At 55.0% G+C, this 21,164-nt stretch overlaps 1 protein-coding gene across 1 annotated transcript; it reads left to right on the top strand.

Annotated features, from left to right (window-relative positions):
* The first annotated feature begins 1,644 nt into the window (after positions 1–1,644).
* Positions 1,645–10,641, top strand: FLAD1 (flavin adenine dinucleotide synthetase 1). Its single transcript, XM_012935157.2, has 8 exons — positions 1,645–1,772; positions 2,227–2,448; positions 5,040–5,784; positions 7,917–8,064; positions 8,556–8,654; positions 8,753–8,942; positions 10,285–10,358; positions 10,452–10,641. Exons 2-8 carry the CDS (start codon positions 2,368–2,370, stop codon positions 10,585–10,587), a joined length of 1,473 nt encoding a protein of 490 aa, XP_012790611.1. The 5' UTR covers positions 1,645–1,772; positions 2,227–2,367; the 3' UTR covers positions 10,588–10,641.
* Positions 10,642–21,164: the final 10,523 nt, after the last annotated feature.

Here is a 21,164-nt window from a genome sequence, read left to right as displayed (position 1 = left end):
CATATGGCCAATGTTCGGTTCTCAGCATGGCCTATAGTCTTCTGAGTGAGCAGAGCCAAGAGATCCTTGAGGAACACACCGAGTGTGACCCAAAAACACAATAAAGAAGTTTCAGAAGCCCTTTTAGAGTTAAGAAATCAGGGACTGGAGTGATAGCACAGCGGGTAGGGCGTTTGCCTTGCACACGGCCGACCTGGGTTCTAATCCCAGCATCCCATATGGTCCCCTGAGCACCGCCAGGGGTGATTCCTGAGTGCAGAGCCAGGAGTGAGCCTTGTGCATTGCCAGGTGTGACCCAAAAAGCAAAAAAAAAAAAAAAAAAAAAAAAAAGAAATCAGGGGCAGGGGGGCAAAGGGGAAGGTATAGAGCTGGATCCCTGCCCAGCATGGTCCTGGTTCACCCCAGACCCCCGTACTACAGGGGAGATTCCCAGTGAAAAACACTTGTAGACCAAAGACATAGATAGAAATGTGAGTAAACCAGGACAAGGTGCCACGGCCCTCAAAAGTCCCTGCAAGACCAGTAATGGGAGAGGATGTTTAAACTAAACACCATACAAAGAGCACGGTTAGGAAAGATTTTGTCAAAGGAGGTTTTAGTAATTAGCTTTATCCTTGATGGAGACTAAAGTTCCACTGAGAAGCTCCTCACCTTCTACATCACAGGCAATGTCCACATTATTCTTTCCTACCATATAGAGCTGGGGGCCAGGGGATAGTAGAGAGGGCAGTGTGCTTGCTTCGCACAGGCAGACCCAGATTCGATCCTTGACATCCCATATGGCCCCCAGGGCCCACTAAGCACAAAGCCAGGAGCAAGCTCTGGGCACAGCTGGGTATGACCTTAAAAATAATAATAAAATAAAATACCAGGGGCTGGAGCACAGCGGGTAAGGCGTTTGCCTTGCACGCGGCAGACCCGCGTTCCATTCCCAGCATCCCATATAGTCCCCCACGCACCGCCAGGAGTAATTCCTGAGCGCATGTGCCAGGAGTAACCCGTGAGCGTCGCTGGGTGTGACCCAAAAGGCAAAAAAATAAATAAATAAATCCCACAAATCCTGGCCCTTGGGCCCTTTAGCTAGAATTAGGCGTTCCGGTCAATGAGAAAAGTACATGCACACAAGAACTTGAAAACAGAACAGAGACACGGTATAGCGGGTCCGGCCCCAGCTCTGCACACGGCCGACCAGGGTTTGATGCCAGGCAGTGGAAAGCGTCCTCCCAGCCCCTTCAGGGGTGGTCCCTGAGCTCAGAGAGAAGAGTAAGCCCGAGTACCACCGTGTGTGATCCAAAGCCCCTCACCCTCCAAACACTGCTATCAGCAATTTTCTCAAAAGAACTCAAGGCAGAAGGGAGCCAGAGTCAAGCCTCCCTTTACGTCCAGCACCAGAAGGGCGCTCCCGGAATAAGCCTTTTGGAGCACCTGCAAACCTCCGCTCCTTTGTGAGCCGCAGCCGCCAGGTCCACCCCGGAGATTAAAGAAGCCCCGCCCCGCGAGTCGGAGCCCGGCCCCAAGTTTCCGGGTTAGAGGTGACCACGTGCTTGTCGCCAATAACAACCCAGCACCGCTCCCTCCCGCCTTCTGGCTGAAATTCGCGAGCGACAGTCGAATACACCAATGGAACCCCGGAAGTAGTCTGAATGATAGCCAAATTAACCAATTAAAGAGCGATAGGCACGCGCCTAAGGCGGGACTCTGAGTACGGAAGCTGCCCTAGGACATGAGGAAAGGCGAGAAGGAAAGACTCGGTGAAGGGGCCCGAGAGGCAGGTGAGAACCTGGAATGGCTCAGTAGCCTGAACGTAGTGGGAAGAACGGGATTCCAGGCTTGAAAGGGTGCGGAAGGTTGCGAAACAAGGCGACTGAATTCTGGTTGGGGGTGGAGAGAGGACAACGCATTTAAAGGGGCGAAAGCCCAGGATAATGTAGACATTTAAAGGGACAGGTGCCCCAAGGAAAAGAGACATTTAAAGGAGCAGATAATGTAAGATTTGACAGACATTACAGGAGCCAGCCTCGGCAGACAAAGGACATTTTAAGTAGTAGGTACACGGAGGAGCAGAACACTTTCAGGAGCCTGGAGCCACGCTTGTAAGGCGTTTAAGGAAGCATGGGCTGGTGTTTGAGAACACGATTGTTAAAGCGGAGGTAAAGGTCAGAGTCAAGAAACTGACTAGAATGATATGCACTTCTGCTCTCCCATTGACCTTTCTGGCTTCTCCAGGTTCCTGGACCATCGGCCCCCTGTTCGGGCTATGGCCCCCAGTGTCCTGTAGACCTGGCGGGACTCCCATTCTTGCGACCCCTATCTTGGGGTCTGTGTGGCTACTGGAGGGCCCTGCAAAGGGCCAGAGAAAGCAGGACCATGGCGTCTGGGGCCTCTGATCCTCCCCAAAAGCACAACGTGACAGCGGGCATCATCATTGTGGGAGATGAAATACTCAAGGTGTGTGGGGACAGAAGCCTGGGAGGGAAGGTGTGGCCTTCTGTGCTTGGCTCTGCATTCTGTTGAGGGAGGGGCGGTGAGGGCCCCCTACTGCTGCATGAATCCAGAGAGAGCCGCTTTCTTTCATCTGTGTTAAAAATCTTACAGGGGGATGGCACTAGCTTCACATGTACCCCATATGGCCAGGTGGGCCCCAAAACCAAAGAAAGAAAGAGTTATAACGCGCCTATTTGGAAAATGACTCAAGACATTCAAAAGAATGGATCAAGAAGGAAAGTACTAGATAGAATGAGGTAGAAGGAAAGTACTAGAAGGGAGATATCCTCTAGAAGCTTAGGGAGGTATTACCTGAGGCCACAGTGGACATCTGGGTTCATTGTACTATTAATTAACCTCTGTTGACTTAGTGGTTACCGGGTCTGGCAGTGTGCTTATTATAACACCTGTGTGATTTGCTTATTCTCAGAGCAACCCCACAGTCAGTACTTTTATTATTAATCTTATGGGTCATAGATAAGTTATTATAAGTTTATCCTAATTATAAGTTATAAAATTAATAGATTAGGAGACTCAGACCGGGAGGAGTTCAGAAGGAGCCACAGGCTGAAGAGCTAATGGCAGGGTTCAAGTGCTCTCCTTGCACATGACTGTGACCATCCTGAGTGAATCCCAGCACCCCAGCACCACGCGGGGTGTGACCAGAAACAAAACAAAACAGGGGCTGGAACAATAGCACAGCGGGTAGGGTGTTTGTCTTGCACCCAGCCAACCCAGGTTCGATTCCCAGCATCCCATATGGTCCCCTGAGCACTGCCAGGAGTAATTCCTGAGTACAGAGCCAGGAGTAACCCCTGTGCATCACCGGGTGTGATCCAAAAAGAAAAGAAAAGAGAGGAAGAGAAAAGAAAGAAAGAAAGAAAGAAAGAAAGAAAGAAAGAAAGAAAGAAAGAAAGAAAGAAAGAAAGAAAGAAAGAAAGAAAGAAAGAGAGAGAGAAAGGAAGAAAGAAAGAAAGAAAGAAAGAAAGAAAGAAAGAAAGAAAGAAAGAAAGAAAGAAAGAAAGAAAGAAAGAAAGAAAGAAAGAAAGAAAGAAAGAAAGAAAGAAAGAAAGAACTGGAACTGGGGTTCTGGGCTGGGCTGGAGTGATAGCACAGCGGGTAGGGCGTTTGCCTTGCATGTGGCCAACCCAGGTTCGATTCCCAGCATCCCATATGGTCCCCTGAGCATGACCGGGGTAATTCCTGAGTGCAGAGCCAGGAGTAACCCCTGTGCATCACCAATGTGATCCAAAAAGAAAAGAAAAGAAAAGAAAGAGAGAAAGAGAAAAAGAAAGAAAGAAAGAAAGAAAGAAAGAAAGAAAGAAAGAAAGAAAGAAAGAAAGAAAGAAAGAAAGAAAGAAAGAAAGAAAGAAAGAAAGAAAGAACTGGAATTGGGGTTCTGGGCTGGGCTGGAGTGATAGCACAGCAAGTAGGGCGTTTGCCTTGCGCGCAGCCAACCCGGGTTCGATTCCCAGCATCCCATATGGTCTCCTGAGCATGGCCAGGGGTAATTCCTGAGTGCAGAGCTAGGAGTGACCCCTGAGCATCACTGGGTGTGACCCAAAAAGAAAAAAAAAAAAAGAACCGGGGTTCTAATCTCCATTCTCCTTTACTCCATATTACCCGTAACCACTAACCCTTCTGTAGAGAGAAGTAGGGATGGAGCTGGAAGTGAGGATGGACTCACAGGAAAGACAGTCCCAGATACTCTTAGCAGGAGTTTGAACTTTATTCTGCATAGGGCTGGAAACAACAAATAGCTTTGGGGCCCAAGAGTGAGGCAATCCCAGTGACACTTTGGGAGGTTATCCAGGAGCAGAGCGCTGTGGACCGAGGCCGGGAACCTGGCCAAGAGGCTGTTGCTGCAGTCCAGGTGAAAGGTGCCAAGGGCCTGCTGGGTGGCAGTGGAACCCAGGACAGACATTGCATCAGGCAGTCAAGCTGACAGGCTGAAGGACTGAGTGGCTGCAGACAGTGTCTGGGGCTGCCCTTGACCCAAATGATGCCATAAAGATGCCCCAAGAAATCCTGGGGACTAGGGCCATTCATCGGGGCTGAGGCAGGGGTATGTTTTCAAGCCTGAGTCATTGGTAGAATAAATAAGCTCAGACAAGGGCTGGAGCAATAGCACAGTGGGAAGGGCACTTGCTTGCACGTACTTGACCCAGGTTCAATCTCCAGCCTCCCACATGGTCTTCTGAGCCCCACTAGAAGTGATCCCTGAATACAAAGTCAGGGGTCAGCCGTGAGCACCATCAGGTGTGGCCCAAAAACCAAAACTAAACAAATCAGCCCAGGGAGGGAAGATGGGGGTCACTGTGCAGAAACCTCCCTGGGGAGAGAAGGAGAGGGTCGCTGTGTGCGGGAACCTCCCGGGGTTGGGGGGTGAAGGTGGGGGTCACTGTGTGTGGGAACCTCCCCTGGAGTGAAGCGTCATACATGCCCAGTCCAGCCTTTGTGGCTGCCCGAGGTACTCCCCAGAAGAGGGTTTCATTGTCAGGTTGCTGCTGCCCCCCAGCCCCACTGCACTGATGCTGTGGCCTTCCCGACCCCAGGGACACACTCAGGACACGAACACCTACTTCCTGTGCCGGACACTGCGCTCCCTGGGCGTCCAGGTTTGCCGAGTCTCCGTGGTGCCCGATGAGGTGGCCACCATCGCGGCCGAGGTGGCCGCTTTCTCCAGCCGCTTCACCCACGTGCTCACCGCAGGGGGCATCGGTCCCACTCATGACGACCTGACATTTGAAGCAGTCGCCCAGGCCTTCGGGGATGAGCTCCAGCCGCACCCGGAGCTGGAAGCCGCCATCCAGGCGCTGGGTGGGCAGGGCTGGGAGAAGATGTCACGGGTGCCCGCCTCAGCCCGTCTGCACTACGGCACCGACCCACACACGGGCCAGCGCTTCCGCTTCCCACTGGTGTCCGTCCGGAATGTCTACCTCTTCCCGGGCATCCCCCAGCTGCTGCGCCGCGTGCTGGAGGGCCTGAAGGGACTCTTCCAGAACACAGCCGTGCACTTCCACCTGCGCGAGCTCTACGTGGCGGCCAATGAGGCCTCCATCGCCCCCGTGCTGGCCCAGGCCCAGGCCCACTTTGGGCGCCGGCTGGGCATAGGCTCGTACCCAGACTGGGCTAACAACTACTACCAGGTGAAACTCACCCTGGACTCAGAGGAGGAAGGGCCGCTGGAGGAGTGCTTGGCTTACCTGTGTGCCCGACTGCCCCCCGGCTCGCTGGTGCCCTACGTACCTCATGCTGTGGAGCAGGCCAGTGAGGCCGTGTACAGACTCACCGAGTCAGGTACGGGCCTCCAGTGCAGAGGCAGCCAAGCCTGGGCCCCTCGTGTTGGCCAGTGAATGCAGGAGCTGTGGTGGCTCTCAGCGCCTCCCGGGAGGGTAGCAGGCGGCTGCAGGGCCGTGCTGGTCTGATAAATGTTGAAGGGAGCCTGCTTTCACTAGAACCAAACACTGGGGCTGGTACCCCAAAGGACAGTTGTGCAGTGTCCCTGCTGGCTGGGTCCCTATCGCACCCCAAGAAATGCCCTGATGCTTGAGAGTACCTCCAGGTCTGCTTCATGGACTGGTGGTTGGCTTATTTTGGAGTTTTGTTTTGTTTTTGGGCTTTATGAATCACACCAGCAAAGCTCAGGAGTTACTCTTAGCTCTGCACTCAAGAATTTAAATTCTTGGCGGTGCTTGAAGAACCATAATGGGATGCTGGGGATTGAACCCAGATTGGCTGTATGCAAGGCAAACACTCTAGACCCTGATTTCTTTTTCTTTCTTTCTTTCTTTCTTTTTTTTTTTTTTTGCTTTTTGGATCACATCCGGCGATGCACTCATGAATTACTCCTGGCGGTGCTTAGGAAACCATAACGGGATGCTGGGGATTGAACCCGGATTGGCTGTATGCAAGGCAAACACTCCAGCCCCTGGTTTCTTTTTTTTTTTTTTCTTTTTGGGTCACATCCAGTGATGCACAGGGGTTACTCCTGGCTCTGCACTCAGGAATTACTCCTGGTGGTGCTCAGGGGACCGTATGGGATGCTGGGAATCGAACCCAGGTTGGCCGCATGCAAGGCAAACACCCTACCCGCTGTGCTATTGATCCAGCCCTTTCAGCCCCTGATTTCTTTTGTTTGAGATCACATCAGTCATTGCTCAAGGGACCCTAGATGGTGCCTGGTCAGCTGCATGCAAGGCCGGCGCCTTCCCCCACTATCCTGTCTTTCCAGCTCCATGGGCTGGTGGTGTCCCAGGACAAGACAGCAGATGTCTGTGACAACAGAGATTCTGTAGTGGCCTCTCAGGAGGCAGAGAAAGTGCCTCTGAGTAAGTGACAGATAAGCAGATAGACAAGGAGGATTTGGCCAGACCAGGAGGTGGGCAAGAGCATGTTGTGGTGTGCTTGGAAGATTTAAGAAGGGACCATGATTGCACGCGGCCGACCCGGGTTTGATCCCCGGCATCCCATATGGTCCCCCAAGCACCGCCAGGAGTAATTCCTGAGTGCAAAGCCAGGAGTAACCCCTGAGCATCGCTGGGTGTGACCCAAAAAGAAAAAAAAAAAAAAAAGAAGGGACCATGAGGGGTTGGAGTGATAGTACAGCGGGGATCATGTTTGCCTTGCACACAGCCAATCTGGGTTTGATCCCTGGTATTTCATATGGTCCCCTGAGCACCTCCAGGAGTAATTCCTGAGTGCAGAGCCAGGAGTAACCTCTGAGCATCACTGTGTGTGACCCAAAAAGAAAAAAATAGAAGGGAGCTGAGTGATAGTACAGTGAGTAGGGTGTTTGCCTTGCAAATGCGACCCGGGTTCAATCCCCAGTATCTCATATGGTCCCCCAGCACCACCAGGAATAATTCCTGAGTGCAGATCCAGGAGTAACCCCTGATCGTTGCTGAGTATGACCCCAAAAATGAAAATAAAAAAGAAGAAGGACCATGAGGGGATTGGAGAGAGCTCTGTGGGCTTCGCATAGGCTTCGCATGCTGGAACCCAGCTCAGTTCCCCCAGCACCACACAGAACCCAGCACCCAGCCAGGAGTCAATTCTAGCACTGTTATATGTGACCGAAAACCCAAACCAGAGAGCCAGAGTGATAGTGCAACAGGTAAGGAACTCATCTTGCACGTGCCCAACCTGGGGTCAATCCAGCACCTCTTAGGGTTCCCCGAGCACCTCCAGGAGTGATCCCTGAGCACAGAGCCAGGAGTAAGCCCTGAGCACACGGGTGTGACCCAAAAAACAAATAAAAAGGGAAAAGGGTGTGGAAGGGGAGAGGCTGCAGCAGAAGAGGGAGGTGGTGCAGGGCCGGGCATCGGTACCACGTGGGGCGAGAGTTGGGCTCTAGCATGTGTGCACGCAGGGGGCTCAGCCAGAGGCCCTGGCTCTGTCTCACGCTCTCCCCGCTGTCTGCTGCCCGGCAGGGTCTCCTCTTGGAGACAAGGTGGCCGGGGCCCTGCAGACCATCGAGATGGCCCTGACACGCTACAAGCTCAGCCAGCTCTGCGTGGGCTTCAACGGAGGCAAGGACTGCACCGCCCTACTACATCTCTTCCATGCGGCCGTGCAGAGGTGAGTCGCTTCTCTTCCTGGAAACCGCCCACTGAGGACGGGCCGGAGGGAGCCTGCCGGCCTCTCCCCTGCCACTGCCTGGGCCTGCCAGGGTGGGGAGGACCTGTGTCGGGACCTCTCAGGGGCGAGTGCCCAGCCTGGGGAGGGGAGAGCTCAGGGGTTGCCTGGAGGAGGCGGGTTCTGGTGGCCAGGAAAGACCTGGGAAAAGGAGAAGGGGAGGATGTTAGGCCAAGAGATAGCACAGATAGGGGCTGGAGTGATAGCACAACAGGCAGGGCGTTTGCCTTGTATGCGGCCAACCCGGGTTCGATTCCCAGCATCCCATATGGTCCCCTGAGCACTGCCAGGGTTAATTCCTGAGTGCAGAACCAGGAGTGACCCTGTGCATCACCGGGTGTGACCCAAAAAGCAAAAAAAAAAAAAAGAGAGATAGCACAGACTCGGGGAGCCCTGGCCCCCACACCAGCGACTGTGGGTTCCACCTTCCCCAGGAGGCACCCCGATGCTCCGGAGCCCCTCCAGATCCTGTACATCCGCAGCGTCTCACCCTTCCCCGAGCTGGAACAGTTCCTACAGGACACCATCAAGAGGTACTGAGGCCTGGAGGCGGGGGCTCCGGGAGGGGCTTGGCAAGGCCCCTCCGGACTGCCCCCACATCACCATCGTGCACCTCCCCTGCACACCCCAGGTACCACCTGCAGGTGCTGGAGGCTGAGGGCGACATGAAGCAGGCCCTGAGCGAGCTGCAGGCGCGGCACCCGAAGCTGGAGGCAGTGCTCATGGGCACACGGCGCACAGACCCCTACTCCCGCAGCCTGTGCGCCTTTAGCCCCACCGACCCCGGCTGGCCCAGCTTCATGCGTGTCAACCCACTGCTGGTAACTAGCAGGGCCCACCCAGAGAAAGTTGGAAGTGTCCACTCAGCCTTTTGGCCAGTATTGGGGGAAAGCACCAAGCAGTGCTCCCAGGACCTAGTGACACCAGGCCCGAAGTCTCTGCCCAGCCATCCCAGGGGCACCTGGGCTGCCCCCAGTCATGCTGGGGGGCGGGGGGCTTGCCGTGTTGAGGAGGAAGCTCCGGTCTTTGAGCAATCCTTTGGGCCCATGTCCACTGTTGACTGAGCCTTTATTCAGAGGCAGGTGTTGTTCCTGCTGTGGACAGACACTGCCTCACGCCTGCACTCTCCCCCGAAGCAGTGACTCTGCATTTATGCTCACCTTGTAATTACAATGAAATATAAATTGACAAGCCTAGCTACTTGGTTGTGGGGCCAGAGCAATGGTACAGTGGATAAGGCATTTGCCGTGCACACAGCCGACCCGGGTTTGATCTCTGGTTCCCAGGGGTGATTCCTGAGTGCAGATCCAGGAGTAACCACTGAGTGTTGCTGGGTGTGGCCCCAAAAAGCAAAAAAAGGAGGGGGGCATTTCTGTCTCCTCAGAAAGCAAACACCACAGTCCATAGACATAGTTCACAGGTCCACGGAGAGCAGGCCCCGAGCTAAAGCTTCTCCATGTCTCACTGCTTGGCCTGCGCAGAACAAGCTGTCCCAGAGACTGGGACAGCAGATCTTTAGTCGAAGCCAAGGGAGGGGGAGGGGAGACGGCTGGAGCAAAGGCTTTGCTTGCAGGCAGCCTGGGCTTGATCCCCAGTGCTGCAGCATCCCTGGAGCACTGCTGGGAGTGACCCCCCCCCCCCAAGCCTAGAACCGGGCATAGCCCCTAAGCACTGACAGGTGTGGTTCAGATGCCAAACACTGGGGCCAAAGTGATAATTCAGAGGGTGGGGGCATTTGCTCTGCATGCAACAACTCAGGGTCGATCCTCAATATCCCACATGGTCCGGAGTATCCCATGAGGTCCCCTGAGCACTGCCAGGGTAACTCCTAAGCTCAGAGCCAGGAGTAAGCCCCAAGTATTACCAGGAGTGAACCCCTCCCCACAAAGAAGAAATAAAATGCAGCGGATAGCCACCTTGTGTGTGGCTGGCCCAGGTTCAGTCCAGGGCACCGCATATGGCCCTCCCCCAAGCCTACCAGAAGTGATCCCTGAGCTCAGAGCTAGGGGTAAGCCGTGAACATACAAGGCGTGGCCCAAAATCAAAACCAAACACCCCCAACACAGCAGCCAGCAAGCAGCAGAACTGGGCTGGGCCCTTCCTGAGCAGCAGGGGAGAGGGGGGCAGGGGCCCTGCGACCTTCCTGCCTCTCTGCCCTTCCAGGACTGGACCTACAGGGACATCTGGGACTTTCTGCGACAACTCTTTGTCCCCTACTGTATCCTGTATGACCGAGGGTAAGGGTGCTGGCGGTGGGGTGCGTGAGGGCGCTGGGAGGGGGGGTGCCGGGCCGACCCCAGCCTCTCTGCCCTCCCTGCTCCCGGCTGCAGGTACACGTCGCTGGGCAGCCGAGAGAACACCACGCGGAACCCAGCCCTGAAGTGCCTGAGCCCGGCGGGACAGCCTACCTACCGCCCGGCCTACCTCCTGGAAAACGAGGATGAGGAGCGCAACTCGCGCATGTGACCCGCAGCGGGCAGCCGGGCGGAGGGCCCAACAATAAACAGCCTCTGCTGTGTGCGTTGTGGTGTTGCTCTGGCTGCATCTTCCTGCCGAGGGCGGAGAGAGGCCCAAGGAGGCCATGCCCAGCTTGCACCAAGGGCCCAGGATGAGGCGGACGAGGCTGGACTGCAACTCTGATGGCTGTCAAGGCCCCATGGGCCAGAGGAGGGGGGGAGGGGGAGGGCACAGCACCAGCCAGGTAGGCAGGGCTGCAAGGGCTGACCCAGCTGGTGTAGCTTTGAAGAATGAAAGGTGGAGTGGCCAGGCCCTCCTGCCCACCCCCTTTCCTTCCCTGTTCCCTCCTGCAGACCCAGTGGCCACAAGGGGAGAGGGGGGGAGATGATTGATTAGCACGTCGATGCCGCGGCTGCCATTTGTATTAATTAAGCCACATCCAAGTGTGAGCCACCGGTGGTGCACACCGGGCATCAGTGCCTTGAGATCCCCGGATGCAGTTTCCACGACCTTCCTGGGCTCGGAGCTGCTGACCACACACACAGCGCTGAGCCCAGGCCCCCGCCTGCACTTCTCCCTCGGTTGCAGATGCGGGGCTCCTGGTGCCTGTCAAAAACTGGTGTGGGGTGGGAGGACCTGCTGCAGCCCCTGAGGGGAATCAAGTCCCCCTCTGCTGCTAGTGCACCCACAGCTGCTGGATTAGCACAGAGCTGGCATGGGGGGGCGTGGTTGGTATCAGACATGGCGGGGAGGCATCCCCTTACCTGAGCCTGTCACAGCTTCCTGTTCTGCTCTCTGCTGCCCCTCCCAGCCCCCATGAAGACTCCAGGGAGTCAGGGCTAGAGCAATAACACATGGGTAGGGCGTTTGCCTTGCACATGGGTTCGATTCCCAGTATCCCATATGGTCCCCCGAACACCACCAGGAGTAATTCCTGAGTGCATGAGCCAAGAGTAACTCATGTGCATCACTGGGTGTGACCCAAAAAGTAAAAAAGAAAAAGAATCCAGGGGATCTTTGTGTGCTTTAGCAAAAATGGACAAAGGAGAAGCAGGGAGAGCACTTAGCCTTCCATGCAGTCCACCCCGGTTGGATTCCTGGCATCCCCCGAACACTGCCAGGAGTGATCCCTGAGCGCAGCCAGGAGTCAGTCCTGTAGACTGCAGAGCAGGACTGAGTCGGCTGGCTAGGTCCCCTGCCATCGGACCTGGCACTCTGCCCCTGTGGCACTGTGGGCCCACCACCAGGAACAGACAGCTCCTGAAGGCTGGATCAGTCAACTCATCGGCAATAAACCCACCTTGAGGCCCACAGCTCAAAAGAGCCTAAGGGAAGCCGCCAGTCGGCCCCCAGAAGGGTGTAGAAGCAAGCTGATGGGAGCAGGGAGGGGTGAGCTGGGCCTGGACAAGGTCCTCGAAGCACTCCTTTATATGCTTCCCAGCGTGCCGGGAAGGAGTCTCTGGGAGGCCTGGGCTGGATCTTCACCCCACTTTAGGGAGCAGAAAGACTCAGCCTGCCAACTCACTGCTCGAGACGCCACTGAGACAAGATTGCTCGCAGAGGCCCAGCCTGCCCTCCCCCCCACTGATGTGGAGCTGAGAGAAGGGCCCTGTGGCTGCAAGACCCCTTGCTTATCACAGAACCCAAAGTGCCAGCCGGACACAAACAGCCCGTGAACAGAACCACGCCTGCCTTCCACTCTTCTGCCTGGCTACCCCCAGAGCAGGCTTGCCCTGGACCTCCCCACCGGGGTCAGCCCTACATCAGCCACTTCATTGTCTCACTCATGATTACTGAGGTGCTCACTCAGCCCCCCACAATCTCAGAGCCAGAAATAGAGCTTATTCAAAGTATTCTGTGGGGCTGGAGTGATAGCATATCGGGTAGGGCATTTGCCTTGCACACGGCTGACCCGGGTTCAATTCCCAGCATCCCATATGGTCCCCTGAGCACCGCAAGGAGTAATTCTCAAGTGTATAAGCCCTGTGCATCGCTGCGTGTGACCCAAAAAGCAAGAAAAAAAAAAAAGAGAAAACCTTCCAAGCAGTACTATCTCTCTGGCTCTCAGTGCATCTTCACTTACTAGATTCTTTTTTGTCGGGGGGTACCACATCCGGTGGTGCTCAGAGCTTACTCCTGGCCCTGTGCTCAGGAATCATTCCTAAGGAGATTTGGAGGACCATAGTGGGTGTCAGGAATTGAAGCTACATCAGTTGTGTGCAGGGCAAATGCCCTACCTGATATACAATCTCTCCAGCCCTGTTTACCAGATTCTCAAGCATCATCCATTCTATGCCAATTTCGGTGCTTTGAATATAACTGTGACAAAGAGATTGTTTTATATACTAGTTTGGAAATAGAATAAACTAAAACTACAACAATACCCAGAAAACATAATTTCTTAGATTTGGAAGGATGTGCTATGGCAAAAGGCCAGAATCAGTCTGGAGGCGGGTGTAGTGTAGTGATGAAGTCATAGTAGGAACTTTCTCTGAGTGAAATGAAGAACTATCGCAAGGCATTGAGTATGTGCTAAAGTTAATATTATGGGGGCTGGAGAGATAGCACAGCGGGTAGGGCGTTTGCCTTGCACGAGGCCAACCAGGTTCAAATACCAGCATCCCATATGGTCCCCTGAGCATGGCCAGGGGTAATTCCTGAGTGCAGAGCCAGGAGTAACCCCTGTGTATCGCCAGGTGTGACCCAAAAAGCAAATAAATAAATAAATAAATAAAGTTAATCTTATGGATCATGCTCATGCTAGGGACCAGAGAGCTAGTACAAGGGTATGTTTTGTTTGTTTTTAGGTTTTTTTTTTCTTTTTGGTCACACCCAGCGTTGCTCAGGGTTTGCTCCTGGCTCTGCACTCAGGAATTACTTCTGGCAGTGCTCAGGGGAACTTATGGGATGTTGGGGATTGAATCTTGGGTCAGCCACGTGCAAGGTAAATGCCCTAACTGCTGGACTATTGCTCCAGCCCCAGTACAGGGGTTAAAGCACTAGCTTTGCATACAGCTGAGGTTCGTTTCCCTGTACCACGTATGGTCCGCCAAGCATTGCCAGGAGTAATCCCTGACCATAGTCAGATGAGTTGCCCCCCACAGAGAGAGAGGAGAGAGAGAGAGAGAGAGAGAGAGAGAGAGAGAGAGAGAGAGAGAGAGAGAGAGAGAGAGAGAGAGAGAGAGAGAGATTGGGAAAAAATGGGTGTAAGCAGGCTGGAGGCTCAGAGCAGGCTGAATGCAAACCTGTGGGGAGAAGCCGGCTCCTGCGTCTGCCTGGCGCAATGCTCTCCACTCTGTTTCCAAACGGTTTTCTTCCCATCACAAACCCGGGACAGCGCTGTATCAGGACATTTAGTCCCAGCTGTTTCTGCAGTGTCCGGCCAGCTCCAAGGCCCCACACCAAGGCAAAGTGGCTTACCCCTGAGTCAGCTCCCCAGCACGAGAGCCTCCCCATTCTTTTTGCCTTGTTTCAGGGTTATTTTTGTTTGTTTGTTGGCATTGGGAGTCACACCCATGAGTACTTAGAGCTTACTCATGACTCAGTGCCTAAGGAATCACTCCTGAAAGTGCTGTGGAATAAACCAGGGTCAGCCACTTGCAGGACAAGTGCCTTAAACCCTATGCTATCTCTCTGACCCTAATTTCAGTTGATCTTCTTAAAATTTGGTTTGAGGGCCACAGCTGGCTCTGTGCTCTGGGTGACTCCTGGAGGGACCCAGGGGACTATTTTGGTGTCAGGGATAAAACCTGGGTCAGCCTTGAATAAGGCCTCTGACTTGTGGCTCTGCATTCAGGGTTCTTTCTTAGTGGGACTCAGGAGACCATATGGGATGCCAGAGACTGAACCCAGGTTGGCAGCTCGCAGGCAGGCCCACTATCCACTGCACTCTCTCCCTGGCCCCATGTTGAGCCTTGATCGCGTATCTTGTTTGTCTCTGCATCTCTTTGCTTTTCTCCACTTTGGAGAATCCCATGTTTTCTCTTGAACAGTATTCTCTCTCTCTCTCTCTCTCTCTCTCTCTCTCTCTCTCCCCTTTCACATTCTTTTTTGGGATTGTTATTCTTAATGGGCCACACCTGGCTGTGCTCAGGACCTACCCCTGGCTCTGCACTCAGGGATCAGTCCTGGGGATCTTGAGGGACCATATGTAGTGTCAGTGATTAAACTCAGGTGGGCCACATGCAAGGGAAACACCCTACCCCCTCTACTGTATCATTTTAGCCCCCAATGTCCTTCTAAATAAGTTTCATTCAATAAAAATTATCTTACTTCACTAAAGCTCAAAAATTTTAAAAAAGTTGGGGGCTGGAGCAATAGCACAGTGGGTAGGGCATTTGCCTTGCACACGGCCGACCCAGTTTCAACTCCCAGCATACCATATGGTCCGCCAGGAGTAATTCCTGAGCGCAGAGCCAAGTAACCCCTGTGCATCGCCAGGTGTGACCCAAAAAGCAAATAAATAAATAAGAAATGAAGTTTCTGGAAGCATAAACCCATGTTGCATTTCTCAGGGAATAAAGAATCACAAATGGAAGCAAGTTTTGTTTTCTTTATATTAATTTTTAATTTCGTTTTAGTTAAATTTTAAACAAATTATTTATTTTAGGGGCTGGAGTGATAGCACAGAGGGTAGGGTGCTTGCTTTGCACATGGGCAACCCAGCATCCCCTATGGTCCCCCGAGCACCACCAGGAGTAATTTCTGAGTACAGAGTCAGGACTAACTCCTGTGCATTGCCGGGTGTGACCCAAAAAGCAAAATTTTTTAAAAAATATTAATTTTGTTTAAATTTTTCAGCACAGGGGTCAGAGTGATAGTACAGCAGGTAGAGCGTTTGCCTTGCACGCAGCTGACCTGGGTTCGATTCCCAGCATCCCATATGGTTCCCCCAAGCACCGCCAGGAGTAATTCTTGAGGGCAGAACCAGGAGTAACCCCTAAGCATCACTGGGTGTAACCCAAAAAGCACTGTCACTGTCACTGTCATCCCATTGGTCATTGATTTGCTTGAGCGGGCACCAGTAATGTAACATTGTGAGACTGGTTGTTACTGTTTTTGGCATATCGAATACGCCACGGGTAGCTTGCCAGGCTCTGCCGTGTGGGCAAGATACTCTTGGTAACTTGCCGGGTTCTCTGAGAGGGATGGAGGAATCGAACCCGGGTCGGCTGCATGCAAGGTGAACGCTCTACTTGCTGCACTATCGCTCCAGCCCACCCAAAAAGCAAAAACAAACTAATTAATTAATTAATTAAATTCACTTGTATCACTTGTCACTCCGTCAATCTTCAATTTGCTCGAGCAGGTGCCAGTAACGTCCTCATTCGTCCCTGTCGTGTGCTAGTGATGGTATCTGCTCGCTCCAGGAACAGGAAGAGCCTCAGACTGTTCATTCAGGATTTTGACAAAGAAGTCTAACCATCTCCTCGTAAGTGGGCGGCCATGTGGTCTTTTGATGTCCCGTGGAATCCAGTCGATAACAGCTTCTAGTCCAGCAGTTGTCTCTGATTTGAATTACATGTCTGGACCATCTGATTTTCGACGCCTTGGCAAAGGAGACAGTGTCCCTGATTCTTGATCATCGACGGAGGTTGGAACTCCGGATTCCTTCTCTCACTTGAGTGAAACGTGATACCCCAAGCATAGCTCTTTTTTGATTCCTCTTTGGGATACTCGAATAGTGTTCTCATCCTGTTTTAATAGGGCCCAGGTCTCTGAGGAGTATGTTAGTGCAGGAGAAACGGTGGAGTCGAAAAGATGTGCCCGGAGTCAGAGTTTCTTTGTCCTCTTAACCACTTCTTTGACACTCTTGAAGGCGTTCCATGCTGCTCTCTTCCTCCTGCGCAGTTCTGGTGCCAAGTCATTGCTCATGTTGAGTTCTCGACCCAGGTACACATAGCTGCTGCATTCGGAGATGTTCGTTCTTTTGAGAACAAATGGAATGTCAGGGACTAGTTCGTTTTTCATAAACACTGTTTTGCTGAGATTCAGCTGCAGTAAAAAAGAAAAAAAATTTTCAGCACAGTTTAGGTCATCCTATTTAAGTTTATAGTATTGCTGTACAAAGTTACTTCCACCATCACCAAAGTGCAAAGGACCCTGAACCAGTCTTTACAAGTGGGAAAAGCTTAAGAAGCCCTGATCTTTTCCTTGCTAAGGCCCCACTCCCACAACTCAAAGCAATTCTCATTTTGTTTGTTTTTGTTTGGGGGTCACACCTGGCAGTGCTCAGGGGTTTCTCCTAGATCTGTGCTCAGGGATCACTCCTGGCTGTGCTCAGGGTTTCTCCTGGATCTGTGCTTGGGGATCACTCTTGGCAGTGCTCTGGGAACCACAGGCCATTCTGAGGACTGAACCTGGACCGACCTGCTGCACTCTCTTCAGCTCCTGTGAAACTATTTCTTATCCACAAATGCCGATCAGTGTTCCCCTGTTCTCTCCTCCGTCCCCCCTCCCCCGCTAGCCAGAGGTCAGTCCAGTAGAGTGGAGTGGTATGCAGTGGGGAGGTATCAGTCACAAGGACTCTTTCTGCACCTTCTCACACCCTGCAAAATGAATTTGCTCCCTACAGAGAATCTCTGATCCCAGCCATTTACAATTTTATAATCCAGAAGTGCATGGCCACTTTTGCAGCCATATGACCCCTCATGATATTCATAATAAGCAATAGAAAATAAAATATCTAGCATCTGCCCCTGGCAGGAAGACTTGAATGGTGGTGGGAACATTCAAAATAATGATGGTGGGAATGTATAATGGTGGTGGGATTGGTGTTGAAATTATTGAATGCGATCAGTTAATGAAAATAAAATTAAAAATAATTAAAAATAAGGGGCTGGAGCGATAGCACAGCGGGTAGGGCGTTTGCCTTGCACGCAGCCGACCCGGGTTCTAATCCCAGCATCCCATATGGTCTCCTGAGCACCGCCAGGGGTAATTCCTGAGTGAAGAACCAGGAATAACCCCTGTGCATCGTCGGGTGTGACCCAAAAACCAAAATAAATAAATAAATAAAATAATAATTAAAAATTAAATTAAATTAAAAAAACAAAACAAAAAAACATTGCGTGACAGGCAGAGGTGCGGTGGGGTGGCACCTGCAGGCCCCAGGCCGGCTTAGATCTTTGTGCAAACACCTGGCTTGGTGGTTGAGGAGCCCCGCATCAGGCTGAGTGTGCGACCTCAGGGCACTGCAGCCCAGGGTTCGAGCCCCACGACAGAGAACACCAGTGAGATCCCTGGAAGTCTGCAGCTCCTGTCCCAGCACTGCAGCCAGACGGCGAGCAAGTGTGTGACCTGCTCTCTGCCACCACGACAAAGGCAGGAAGGGAAGAGGAAAAAATAAAAATTCTGGGCTGGAGAGATAATATAGGGGTTAAGGTGCTGGCCTTGCATGTGGCCGCCCTGGGTCTCATGGTCTCGTCTGAGCCCAGCCAGGAGTGAACCCTGAGTACAGAGCCAGGAGTTACAGAGTGAACCCTGAGTACAGAGCCCTGAGCTCCACCAGGGTTGGACTCCACTCCGCCACCCCTGCGAAGAAAAAGAGTTTATGAGTAAACTACCATACATTTTAGAAATAAGTCACATCATACAAAAAAAAAAAGTCATTCATGAAATCATTAAACCTGAGTGCTGCTTTTAAATATTATAGGAACAATTAACTACATCATTCTGTGCTGGGCCAGAGAAGGTTAAATGACTGACCAGATGCTTTGTAGGCAGGAGGCCAGCTTAGATCCTTAGATCCAGCCCCCCCCACGCCCCCACAAGGAGTGATCCCTGAGCACAGAGCCGGGAGTAAGCCCTGAAGCCCTGAGTACAACCGGTGTGGTACAAACAGACTGCTTCCAAAGTAGGCAGGGTGGAGGAGGGTCCTTATTCCACGTTAATATGAAAGAAAGAGGGGCTGGAGCAATAGCACAGCGGGTGGGGCGTTTGCCTTGCACGCGGCCGACCCGGGTTCGATTCCCCGCGTCCCATATGGTCCCCTGGGCACCGCCAGGGGTGGTTCCTGAGTGCAGAGCCAGGAGCGACCCCTGTGCATCGCCGGGTGTGACCCAAAAAGAAAAAAATATATATGAAAGAAAGAGGCTGACTGGAGAAGTAGGTCCTGGGGGTCATCCCCACAGCGCCTTCCAACCCCATACTCAGTGAACCCACAACTCGGGATCTTAGAGTCTCCCCAATGAGCCGTTCTTCTGAATCAGTGCTGGTGGCAAGGCGGGAAGCAGGGCCGGGCAAGCAAAAGCAGATTCCGCATGCGCGCGAGGCTCTCCCCTTCCATCTCTATCCTGAGCTGCCCCAGAATTGGGGGATCATCTGCCTCCTCCTTCCCCCCTAATTCGGACAGGCCAGGAGATGGCTCTCCAGGACGCCCCGCTCCGGACTGCTGGGGGCCTTGGGTGGGGGAGAGCCGCCTCCTCTTCCTCGGATCTTCCCAGCTGGGGCAGACGGGGTTTGCGCGTTCAGACCAAGACGTCCCCCACCCGCGGCCTCTAGTGGCCACCGCGGGCAGCGGAGCGCGGCGGGGGCAGGGGCAGAAGGGAGAAGCGTCTGGGCGGAACTGGCAGCGACCCCCGCAATTAAGCAGCGTGCAGGAGGGGGAGGGCCTGACTCCCCGATCGCGCCGGCTGCAAGACCCTCAGTGTCGCTTGGAGAGAAGGGTCCGGGCCAAGTAGTCCGAGGCGCGTTGGGCAACAAACTGGCCCTTCTAAGTAATAGTCTTGGGAAGGTCCCCTCACCCGCAGAGAGGCGGGTGGGTGGAAGCGGGCACGTGACAGTCCCTGTCCCCAGGCGCGCCGGAGCCAGACCCTCGGCGCTCCGCGCGCCCGTGTGCGTTTCTATTTGCATCTCCAGGGCACAGCGCTGGACGTATTTCTCCGTCCAGACGCGAGTCCGGCCCCTCTTTTCAGTCCCTCCCTTCGGAGGCTTTAGCGCTGCGGCCTTTGCCTACTTCGGGGCGTACCCTCTTGGCCAGCCTCTGGCCCCTGTGACCTTCGGCCCCGGTCCCCTGCCACCTTTCGCCCGGGGCTCCTGCCCTGCCCCCCGCAGCCGAGCCGGCCCCGAGCCCCGGGACAGCGCCGCCTGCTGGCCGGCCGGGGCGAGCGAAGGGCGGGGGGCTCGGGGGCGCCAGCGCCCGGGCGCGGAGTTTGGAAACGTTCCCCCGAGCTTCCTGAGGCTAAATTTACCCTCCCCCGCCCCCCGGCCCTGGGGGGCGCCGAGATCCCCGCGACGATTAGCAGCGCCGCGCCGCAGCCGGCTCCCGCCCGGAGGCCCAGAATAGGCGCCGGGTTATAAATAGTGCCGCCCGCAGGTGTGGGGGGAGTCGGCGGGAGGGGGCAACCCTGGCAGCCGCGGCCCCTTCAGGTGGGTTGGGCGGTCGCGGGGGGCGCCGGGGGGCGGCGGGGCTGCGGTCGGAGCGCCCCCGGCGGTTTCCTGGGCGGCGGGTTTTTCGAGGGAAGCGGAGGCAGCTGTGAGGGAGGGCGGGGAAGAGGTGGGCGCCCGCTCCGCTCCGCGTCCAGCTCAGCGGCCCCCACCTCCAAATGGGCCCCCAGACCCCCTGGCTCCAGATCCCTGCCCAGCCTTCCCCGGCCCTCTGGCAGCAGCCGACTCCGCCGCTGCCGCGGGCGCACGTGGTCCGGGCCCGTGGCCCCAGGTACCGGCCTCCCTGGCACGGGGCACACCCAGACGGGGCTCCGCTCCGGGCCACTGACCCACACCTCCCCCTCGGACCCTCGACCACCTACGACGGGAGTGGCCGAGTGAGGCACGACGCCCCCTTCCCTAGGAGGCCCCGCAGCTGCCTAGCAGTCTCCCGTTCGTCCCCCCACCCCTGGCGCTCGTGGCCACTGGCCGCAGGGGCCCCGTCGGGGATTTCGGGGCGGGGGGAGGGACGGCCCCCAGTCCGCGTTTCTGGGCCACCGCGGCCTCCGGGGCTCTGGCGCGGCGAGGGCCGGGAGTTGTGGGGGACCGAGGGGGAGGCGGGAATTTCAAGTCGGGGTTCCCCCTCCGCCTCGTGAGCCAGAACGGGAGCCGTGTGGTCCGAGGGAAATGGGAAGCAGTCCTCTCGGAGGGCTCCCTCCGCGCTGTCGCGGCTGCCGCACTGCCGGCGGCCTCCTCCCGGCCGCGGACCCCGCAGGCGGGCGCGCCAGCCCGGGGCCCCTGCGCTTTTCTGCGCCTAAGGCGCGTGCCTGGCGCCCTCCCATCTTTAGCCTCGGGAAAAGCAGCCTCTTCCCCGGCGCCAGCCACTTTCCTGCCCCTCGCAGCAGGCCCCTCTCCATTCCACTGGCGCAGCTACCCAGCCGTCGGGGCGCAGCTCGGCCCCTGCACCGCCCGGGCCAGCCGAGCGGCAGTGCTGAGGGGAAAATCCCGGCCTGGAACCCCGGTTCTGCACTGGTCCCGCGGGGCGACAGGAAACCCGGAGCAGGGGGCTGGCCTCGGGACCCCAGGGGGCCAGGGCGGCCGAAAATCCCGGAGTGGAGTCCCCCACGTAGCAGCGCCAGTGTGTGCCACGGCCCCCCACTTCCCAGAGCCCCCCTGATTCCCCAGTGAGATAATGTCTGGGGTGGGGGGCTGTTTGGTTT

The sequence above is a fragment of the Sorex araneus genome, chromosome 5 (genome assembly GCF_027595985.1).
Source record: "Sorex araneus isolate mSorAra2 chromosome 5, mSorAra2.pri, whole genome shotgun sequence".
Taxonomy (NCBI): domain Eukaryota; kingdom Metazoa; phylum Chordata; class Mammalia; order Eulipotyphla; family Soricidae; genus Sorex; species Sorex araneus.
Note: the sequence above shows the minus strand (reverse complement) of the source record. Positions and strands in the feature narration are given on the sequence as shown.